This window comes from Xenopus laevis, chromosome 5S (assembly GCF_017654675.1).
Source record: "Xenopus laevis strain J_2021 chromosome 5S, Xenopus_laevis_v10.1, whole genome shotgun sequence".
Lineage (NCBI taxonomy): Eukaryota > Metazoa > Chordata > Amphibia > Anura > Pipidae > Xenopus > Xenopus laevis.
Window position 1 is genome coordinate 140,998,404 of NC_054380.1, and position 11,157 is coordinate 141,009,560.

Below are 11,157 nucleotides of genomic sequence, written 5' to 3' on the forward strand. Positions count from 1 at the left end.
CACATGTATACATTACAGAAGTAGGTGCCAGACAATACATTAGAATTAGACATTGCCGCAAGTCTGTATTACAAGCAGAGATCGTTCTGGATATTCTCATACATGTTAAAACATTAACATATAAACAGAAAACAAAATAAAAAATAAAATTCTACCTTGCATGAAATAATCTCTATATTGATTAGCAAAAAATTGTACAGTACATTGCATAGTAACTCAGATACCAGAGCAAATTCCACATCTTAAGAAAGCATCGTGAGTTAACTAAAAATCAAGAATCTATACTACTTGTATCTCAACATTTGCCACCTAGTCAAATGTAAAAGTAGTTAGGAATTTTGTGTCTTTGCCAACATCTCGCAAGGTGCCCAAATAGCTAGAAACTTATGTGTTCTGTTTTGAGTATAGGCAATCATATTTTCAAAAGCCATATTCGAAATAAGTCTTCTATGGACCTCCTGAACAGATGGGGATTCAACCGATTTCCATTTTGCCGCTAACGTAATACGAGCCACTGTTAATATATGGTTAACCAGAACCTGTGACGAACTAAAAATCTCCTCAATAGGTTTTCCCAATAGGAAGGTTATAGGGTCTTTCACCACATCTGTGCAGGTGACCTTCGAAATTATACTATGGATCAGTTTTTGAATATTTAACCTGCTAATTTAACTTGCCAATTGTATTAACACCAGTCAATATCTGGATAATTAAAGTCACCCATAATAAAAACTTGACCTAGTTGTGATGCCGCTTTTATTTGTAAAAGTAGCTGTGCTTCATACTAGTCATTTATATGAGGTGGTTTATAACATACACCAATGATCATTTTCTTTGAATCTCTACCTATAGGGATTCTACCCCCTCCCCAGTTCAGCAATAGTTATTTTTTTTAGAGCATGGCTTTAATTCAGACTTTACATAAAGATAAATTCCCCCCGTTCCTCCTAAAAAGTGTGTAACCATTTAAATTCACAGCCCAGTCACATGTTTCATCCATAAATCTATTAGCCGTACAGCACATTTCAATATATTTTGCAGTTTTGAATCTTTAATTTCTGATCACATTCTTAGCCTGTGTTATCGAAATCCAGAACAAACATGGATCGCTGTTCCTTTTTAATTATAGAAACCGGGATATTAGGCTGCAAAATTGATTGTATTTCTCTCAGTTGTGCTTATCAATCTCCTTAGCCAGAGAGTGAGAGTTTATCTCTCCTACCAATTTTTTCACAATTAACATTTTTTGAAAATGGCTTTCCTTCATCTATCTTAAAATTTGCATCTATAATCTAAATGGACTCGCCATAATGTAAATTGTTCTTTATCACTAATATATTTGTGTACATTATCTAGACAAAGGACCACTCAAATGTGATATTTTGAGTATCATCTTTCAATGTGAATGGAAATAAAGTTAAAGAGATCACATAAAATGTACAGAATATTAAGCCAATCAAATTTATCATTGACAGCCTACTGAAAATTACCCAGAGTATGTGTGTAGTCACATTCTAGTTTTAAGGAAAAAATGGAGTGAATGGATGTGTGGTGGCCAAGTTGGAGTACATAAATGAAACATCTTTTAACCTACAGTATATATATGCCTTGTGCATACTCAATTTTCAACAACAAATTCTAAAAGTTTTTAGAAGTCGAAGTAAAATCGTTCGTATCGTTTGATTCGAAGGATTTCATTGAATGATTTTACTTCGACCGAATATGGCCAAATTAAATTAAAAAAAACTTCGACTTTGAATATCGAAGTATTCGATGGTCGAATTACACTTCGAAATTTGACTCTTGATAAATCTGCCCCTAAAAGTATGAGATATTCATAAAAACTCAAATTTTTCAAGTTTTTTTCCAATCTGATTTTTCCTGAGTTTAATTATTTACAAATTAGCCAAATTCATGAATGGGAGTTAGGTTGAGTTTGTATCTGGTAAAATATAAGAAAAAAAGCATTTTAGTAAATAACCTCTTTAGTGTGACATAGCTGTGGGACAGCCAACCTTCCCTCACTTGCATCTCAAACAAGCACATGCCTGGTGTTATGTATATCAAGTTGAGTGACAAAATATAATATCATGAGACACCTATCATTCCACAAAAATGTGGAGAACAAAAGCTCTACAAGGATTATGTCAATCATTCAGATTTGGATTACATGGCAGTATTACAACCAAAGCATTCTGTTTCAGAATTGATTGATCGATAAAAAGCCCTGTTGCACTATCTTTTATAAAATAGTGCTTATGGTTTGATGATTTCTGATGACCCCTAAGCTTCTTAACAGCAGCCGTGAGAACACTGAGCATGAGCCATGTCATTGCCACCCAAGAGATGGCCTTAAAAGATCCAGGATGGGGAGCTGATGTGGAGAACGTTGAAGGCCTTGATCTAAGACTGCTAAATCTATGGGTTAGTTTAGTAAGTTTAATACCCTTATTGATTTTTAAACAACATTGCATGAAATAGTTACATATAATTAAACTGCTCCCTAAGTCATTTTACTTTATATCTGTACTAATTAGTGTTTAGAAAATGTTAGGAGCTAAAAAAAGATGCAGAGCGGACATGACTATTACGAATAATCATAGACCAAACAAAGTGGAAACATTTCAACTGAGGATTGATGTGATGACTCTCTGAGGTCTCCAAATTCCCAATATGATATTCTAATGGGGCTTTTTTCGTAAAAGATGAAAAAAGACTTAAGAGCATAAAAGATTCATCAGGTACAGTATTATATTATTTTTTTACAGACATATAGAGGGTCAGATGCAGACAAACAGAATGCTATAGGCTATTTCACATACCCGTCTAGGAAAGCTCAACCTCATTCTCAAGCTTCACAGCAACCCCCTTCTATCCAGTAGAACTTCCAATCTGTACATCTCATTTGATCCGACAGAATCAGGCAGTACTTCAAAACCCTTCATTTGGTAAAAAAATTTTTTGTGGAAAAGCATTTTTAACCAGAATTAGCATATGATGATTATAAAGAAAAAAGAAGTAAACAATTGAAAAAACATTCCTCTTGAGTAATTTTTTATATTATACATGTACTGTATTTCTAGTTGGTTTACTTCATTTTGAATCAGCAACTCTCAGCAAAGTGCGATTTATAATTATGATTTCAGGGAAATATACTGTAAGCAAAGGATTAAGATGCATTCCTCTCACCTCTTGATTCAATCTACTGTATATATTACTGACATTAAGGGGCCTATTCAATTTTAAACCTCAAATTTTTCTGGTTGAGTTTTTAAGGGGGAAACCTTGAATTTTTAGAGTAAAAAAACAAATTTTTTGAGATTTGTTATGTTATGAAGCTGCTAAAAATTAGTATACAAAAATATTTCAGCTCTCGAAATCAAGTCAATGGCAGATGGTCCATTTAATAATTGTAACATGTTTTTTACCTTCAGGATTCTCAATAGCGTCTGCCTATTTGCTCTGGTTTTCATTCAATAATCCAATAAATTTGAGTTTTTGGGCAATTCAGCAGTTCAATTTCCTGTGGAAACAAACAATGATTTATTTTTTGTTTAATTACCAATTTGATTCATATGCTTATTAAGACAGATTTGACTTTATAATTTTTTTAAAGATTTTTGGATTTTGATCCTTACTATAATATGATGCATTGCAGTATGCGCTATTTGTCTTTTCTATTTCTGTTTTTTCTAACATTTACTGCAATTCATTAGGATGGAGAGTACCAACCAAACAGTTATTCAAGAATTCATATTCATTGGGTTATCAAGAAATCAGACAATCAAAACTCTCCTTTTTGCGTTATTTTTCCCAGTGTACATTTTTACCATATTTGGAAATGGCATTTTAATCTTTATAATTGCTCGAAGCTCTAACATACACACCCCGATGTACTATTTCCTCTGTAATTTGGCCTTTCTGGATACCGTCTTCTCTACAAGTACAGTTCCCAAACTGTTAGTGGATTTATTATTAGTGGAAGGAAGAATCTCCTACGTCGGGTGCATGATACAAATGTGTATTGGCCTATTCCTAGGACAGACAGAATGTATCCTGTTGGCAGTAATGGCCTGTGATCGCTTTGTAGCCATCTGTGTTCCACTGCGCTACTCAGTCATTATGAGCTGGAAATGTTGTAAATGTGTCACAGCTGTTACTTGGGTTCTAAGTTTTCTTTCAAGTATTCTTCCTATTTTGTCAAAACCTGTGCTTTTCTGCAGAGAAAACAAACTGAATCATTTTGTGTGTGAGCTCTTGGCTGTAGTAAAGCTAGCTTGTGGAGACACATTGTTTTATGAAAGAGCAATCACTTTAACAAGTATATTTAGCACGTTGGTACCTTTCAGTTTCATTGTGGTGTCCTATATTTATATTCTAAAATCAGTTCTACAGATCCGTTCTACAGAGGGGAGAACTAAAGCCTTTTCCACCTGTGCTTCCCATTTGACTGTCGTCATAATGTTCTATGGGCCAAGTATGACCTTGTATCTGGGACCATCAGGCTACTTTTCATTCAGTCAGAAGTATTTATCTCTTTTTTATGGGGTTTTGACCCCCATGTTAAACCCTTTGATATACAGTTTGAGAAATGATGAAGTTAGGAAAGCAATAAGAAAAACACTAATTTTCTCCAGCTAAATTCTATAGTTGTTAACCACTAATATTACCCTCTGTCTCTTATCATTCCCCATGGCTACAAGTGTTACTTAGGCTCTTCTGAAAGTCATTATTTCTTATACTGTATGTTCCAAACATTACAACAGTAGAAAACATTAGAAAAACTCAGGTCTGGTTTAAGGATAGCTTGGTTCCAAGGCCCTTGGGTCAATATAGGCAGATAAAAACAATAAAACAATATTCTATTTAATACAGTTCATAAATCATCTTCAACAATGCTTATTATCCCTGAGGGAGGCCAGAAGTCTTAACACCATTGAGCAGATTTATCAACATTCAAATCTGAGTTTTTACCACATAGTAAAGAATCAAAATTGCAACTATTTTTGATTTCAAGTTTCTAAAATCTGAATATTTGGGTGAAAACAATTTGAAAGCTTGAAGATAGAAAATATAGGCAGCTAAAGGCTGGCAAGTTTATGAAGTCAGTGGGAGTTGGACTTTTTGAGATCAATTTAACATTTGGCAAACATATAAAGAATATAAAGAGTAGAGTGTGATTACACTAAAGGGGTTATTTACTCCGAATGCAAAAATCATGAAAAATGTGATTTTTTTCATATCTGACTTTTTAAAAAATATGCGCTGGGTTTCGTGCAATAACCCAAATTTTTTTAGAGTTTTCAGGTGAAAATTCAAAAAAAATTGTGAAATTCGTGAAAATCGGATAAAAAAAATCGTGAAATTCTGTTTTTTTTTCCCACAAAGCAAATTTTCGGGAAAATGTAATAATAAATAAGTGTAATAAAACCCGAGCGGATTTGATCGCAGTTTGCAGCAGAAAATATTGAGATCATTTCGGACTTTGATAAATAACCCCCTTAGGGTGTTATTTATCAAAATCCAAAATGTTCTCACTATTTTCTGAAAACCACTCTGACCAAATCCATACTGACTCCCCCCTCCCATTTATCAATAGATTTTCACTAAAATTTCTTGTGAAGGAAAAGACTCTTAAAAATTGTGATAAAATTCTAAATGTACGTTTTTTTGACACCTGAAAACGCCAACTTTTTTGGATTATTGCCCAAAAACCACAAAATCTTTTATTATACGAAACTCAGCGCAGATCAGGATATCTTCAAAATGTCAACAGGAAATCTGCCATTGACTTCTACGTGATCTCTGCAGGTCTGAGCTAGAATACTATTTTTATTCATACTTTTTACACCATCGGAGTTTAATAAATCACAAAAATCAAGGTTTTTTTCTCTGAAAAATTTTGTTTTTCCCTTTAAAAGTCCGAACAGAAAAAAATCTGACTTCAATAAATAACCCCCTACGTTTGAAGTTTTTTAGGTGATCAAGTTTACTAGTTTCTGAATCTTCAGTTTTTTTTTTGGATTTTTAAAATTCAAATCTCTAGATAAATGACCCTGATGTAGTTTATTTTCATTGAATATTTTCAAGCTTCACAGGTTGGCAGACTGTCCTAAATCATAAATAAATCATTTTAATTGTAAAAGAGAAGAGAAATCAATTGCAGGGAGCTTCTTGTCTCAAATGACCACCCAGACCAGCCTCTATGCTGTTGTTGCCAAATGCTTATGAAGTGTTTTACTTAAAAAAAAACTATGGCCAAGAGTTTTTAATTCATAACTGAAGCATCCTCCCTGAGATCAAGACCCTGTTATCAGAATGACTATGAGGCTGATTTAGTAAAAATTTATATTCATATTTCCAAACTCAAATTCTTGTGATTTCGCAATTGGAAACATCTTTTTATTTTGGATTTAAAATGCAGGCACTAAAGCCTGGCAAGATTATTAAAAAGTAACATTGTAAAAATATTTGTGAAAATTCTCTTTCATCCAGGTCATGGTATATCTGTACTAATAAGTCAAATCAACTGGACTTGCTGTGTTTTTATTGAAGACATTTCACCAGTCAAGTCTCAAGTCATTTTAAAACTTAATGGAGCAATATTATTTTCTAGGGAATTTAGGTTATTTTTTGTGAATTGTTTTGTTCCAATTATTTTTAATATAAAGTGTGATGTTTCAGTTTAACAAAACTTAGCAGAAAAAAATTCAGTCAAGTTACTAATTTTTTACTGTGATTGAGTTTTAGTTAAACTTAAATTTGACTTCTGAACTATCTGCCATGTGTTGCACTTGCTCATAGACCATTGTTGTTGTTTCTCTTTCTGAGAAATTGTTTTTTTATTTCCTATTTTATGTTGCCTTTTATGCCTGATTTGCAACTTGTAATCATTGTAATAATGTGCACTGTAATTTAATTCTATTTACAATTAAATTGCTGTGTAGTATTAATAGACTAAATAACACTTTAGAGCTTGAGGAATGCAGGAACTTTTTTGATTACAAGTCACTGACCTAAGAAAAAGGGAATGTTTAAAAGCTTATATTTCACAACTGACATTTTTCTATAGGACCATGATGCCTTTCCTCAAGAACCTGTGTCTCCTCTTTCTTTCTTTCTGCTCTAAATCTCGCTGCAGAATCTACATCTCATTGGGCTCAAGGTTCTCATTGTCCTTCTGATGTTTCAGGTATTTCCTGCTGAAGCTGAAACCTTCGGTCCAGATGGTCCAAAGAGATTGTTGAGTATTGTAGCTATGATGACATGATTGTTGGCAAAATTTCTTTATAAACAAATTATACATAGATGAAGCTACTGATTTTATTCAGTATTTTTAGTAGAACAGTCAGAGGCTCCAACTGGGAGGCCCCCTGCAGTGCCAATGCTGGCAATATAGGGCTTTCGCAGTCAGGCTCAGGAATAGAAAGATTCCTAGAGTAATACACTGCAATTCTGGTTAGCAAACTGAGTGGTTGTACCCTTTATTTATTAACATGTATTTATATAGCGCCAACATATTGCGTAGCACTGTAAAGTAAATGTTATTATACAACTAAATGACATGAATTATCTACATAGAACATATGGAGTTACATACATCACAATCAATACCGGTACAAAAAGGTGAGGAAGGCCCTATGCAGAAAGAGCTTTCACTCTAAAGGGATGGGAGTAGTACACAAGGTGTGGGAGTGGGCAAGATCGAATTAAGTGGGTGAGAAATGTGGTACTGTGTGTGGTGTTGCGTTTGGTAGTTAAGCAGAGTGAGGGTAGGCATCTCGAAATAAGTGCGCTTTAAGAGATTTCTTAAAAGCAGAAAGGTTGGGAGAAAGTGGGACAGACCGTGGGAGAGAGTTCCAGAGGAGGGGTGCAGCCCTTGCAAAGTCTTGAATGTGAGCATGTGAGGAGGTAATGAGAGAAGAGTTGAGTAGAAGGTCAGTAGCGGAGTGTAGTAAGCATTTGGGTAAGTATATAGAGATGAGTTCAGAGATGTAGGGTGGGGCAGAGTTATGAAGTGCTTTGAAAGTCAGTGCAGGGATTGACAGAATGGTGAGGCAGAGGAGGAGCGGTTGCTGACGTGTATGAGCCTCGCAGCAGTGTTCATTATGGACTGGAGAGGTGACAGTCTCTGGAGGGGAAGGCCAATTAAAAGAGAGTTACAGTAGTCTAGACGTGATATGATGAGAGAGTGAATAAGAATTTGGGCAGCATCTTGGGTGATAAATGATGGTATTTTGGATATGTTCCTTAGGTGGAAGTGACATGATTTAATAAGTGACTGGATATGAGGAGTGAATGACAGGGCAGAATCTAGGATAACCCCAAGACACCGGGCCTGGGGAGAGGGGGTGATAGTGGATTTGTTAGCAATGATGGATACTTCCGGGATGTTACTGGTGTTATTTGGAGGAAAGAGAACCATTTCAGTTTTAGAGAGGTTTAATTTAAGTTAGTATTGCAACATCCAGGTAGAGATAGCGGACAGGCAGGAGGAGACGCGAGTTAGGAGTTCTGGGTTGAGATCAGGAGATGAGAGTTAGATCTGAGTATCGTCAGCATAGAGGTGGTAGTGGAAACCATACGAGTTGATTAATTTGCAGAGGGAGGAAGTATAGAAGGAGAATAATAATGGTCCCAGGACAGAGCTTTGAGGAACCCCAACAGAAAGAGGTAGGGGAGAAGATGCTACTCCATTTAGGAGAAACTGAAGGAACGATTGGTGATGTAAGAAGAGAACCAGGACAGGGCTGTGTCACGAAGGCCAAGCGAATGGAGGGACTGGAGGAGGAGAGGGTGATCTACATTGTGAAATGCGGCTGAGAGATCAAGCAGTATTAGTAGTGAGAAATGATTGTTGGCTTTAGAGGTTAAAAGGTCATTAGTTAGTCGAGTCAGGGCAGTTTCCGTGGAGTGTTGTGGCTTAAAACCAGATTGTAGGGGGTCCAGCAGGTTATTGTCAGAGAGGAATGAGGTTAGTCGGTTGTAGACTAGGCGCTCAAGTAGTTTAGAGATGAAAGTAGCAGAGAGATAGGTCGGAGGTTGTCAAGATTGGAGGGATAAAGAGAGGGTTTTTTCAGAATGGGGGTGACAAGAGCATGTTTTAGTTGAGAAGGAAACAGTCCAGTTGTGAGTGAAAGATTAAATAGGTGAGTTAAGGCTTTGATTAGACAAGGATTGGTATTGCGGAGAAGTTTTGAGGGAATTGGATCAAGCGGGCAGGTGGTAAGGTGAGAAGAGGCCAGAAGCTTTGAGATTCCTCATCAGTGACAGGGGTGAAGGAGCACAGGAGAGACTGGGGAGTGTGGAGGGAGGGTGGTGGAAGTCTAGGGGGGTTGAGTAGTGTAATGTCCCTTCTGATAGTGTCAATTTTGTTTTTGAAGTGCTCAGCAATATCTTGAGCAGAGACAGATGTGCATGGAGGGGTTGGAGAAGAAGAAAGGGGAGTGTTAAAGGTGGAGAAAAGTCATGCTGTTTTTTTAGAAAGGGAGTTAATGAGTGAAGTAAAGTATGTTTGTTTGGCTTGGAAGAGGCTGGTGTTATAGGAGCGCAGGGCCGATTTGTAGCTCCAAAAGTCTCATTCTGAACGAGATTGTGAGTTCCTGAGCAAGTGGCCATTAAGAACTTCAAAATATCAGACAGTGACACTAAAAGCTTCAGCTCCAGGTCACAGATAGAGCCCATCATGGTTATTAATGGCCATGGACCCAGAGTGGACCCATAATAAGCAGCAGTGGGAGGCTTCCCACTATTGGAGGAGAGTGAGTTCATAAACCCATGGCAATGGAAGAGCAGTAGTAGCAGTTGGACTTGCTCCAGAGATGATGCTTGGCTATAAAAAATCTAGTGCACCCATGTCAAGATAGGAGGGAATCCCTTTAGCTGGAGAGGAATGCCCTAAGGAACATCATCATCAGCCTGAGGAAGGGGGAGTAAAGCATTATAAATCCATGGAGGTATTTAGTTATAAGCTGTGGCTCAGCTTCCAATGTTTACTTACAGTGAATCTATCCAGGCAGAAGAGCTTATGTCTGGGCTATGTTGGAGCTCTCACATAAAGTATTCTGTATTAGAGAACTGCATGTAGTTTAAGTACATGGTGTGGAGAGAAACCAGTGGTATAAACCCACATCCGCTGTTGCCCCTTGGGGGTTAAGTTCTGTTGTAGGGCATTGTCAGAAAGATGCATACCCTGATTATGGTGAAATGTTGACCTTTGAAAAGTCTATAGTTTAAAGGATAAACTGGACCCTATCTCCTATAAATGCATAACCTCTGGAGGAGATTGAGACTGGAGATGTGAGAATCTGATTTCAAAGACTGGAATAAAAGTTAACGTTGAAATGTTTTGCCAACATGTATGTATGTATGTATTGTGATATGGTAAAAGGAAAATGCATGTTAGGTCAGGGGTTAAGGGCCCTGGATGATGGATATTGCAGTTAAAAAACTGCATTGTTATTCTTTTTTAGGGTATCCAGGGCTGGAATGGAGGAAAGGATCTGGGTGGGCCTTCCATTGCACTCCAGACTGACCTGGGTGTGGTGTTAGTTACCTGCCCATAAATGAATTAGGTGTTTAATGTCAGTGTGTGTGAGGGGCTGAGGAGCCTGCTGTGAACTCAAGCTGAGAGTGACACAGAGAGATCACTACAGATTTGCCTGTTTAAACTACAAGCCTGGAGCCATTGCTTTGCTCACCAGACACTGAGCTGAATCAGTACTGGTGCTGGACTGTGATATGTTTTATTTGCTTTTTTTCAACCTGCTGAAACCTTCTGTTTATGCTGTCTGTGTAAAAAGGCTTCAAATAAAGCAGCTCTGTGGACTGAATTAAGGCTCTGTGTGTTGATTCTGTGCTACAAAAGTGCCGTGGTCAAGATTCCTGCTACCTGAAATCTCACAATTGGTGGAGTTTGCGCTGGCACAAAAACAGTTAAGCACAGAATCTTAAAGGGCCAGTAATATTGGACTGTGTTTGGAAAGGTTTCTCGCTACAACATGGAGAAGGTTTTGGAGCAGCTAATTGTTGCTAATGCAGCACAGCAGCAAGCCAATGCAGCACAGCGAGAAACAAATTCTTATTTGCAACAAGCTGTTGTGCAGATCAGTGAGGATCAGAAGCGTGCAAACAAGTTGCTGGCTGAACAGCTACAAG

At 37.0% G+C, this 11,157-nt stretch overlaps 1 protein-coding gene across 1 annotated transcript; it reads left to right on the forward strand.

The window, feature by feature from the left end:
* Positions 1 to 3,717: 3,717 nt before the first annotated feature.
* LOC108717511 (olfactory receptor 13C8) lies at positions 3,718 to 4,641 on the forward strand. Its single transcript, XM_018264746.2, has one exon. The coding sequence runs from the start codon at positions 3,718 to 3,720 to the stop codon at positions 4,639 to 4,641; it is 924 nt and encodes a 307-aa protein (XP_018120235.2).
* The last annotated feature ends 6,516 nt before the right edge of the window (positions 4,642 to 11,157 follow it).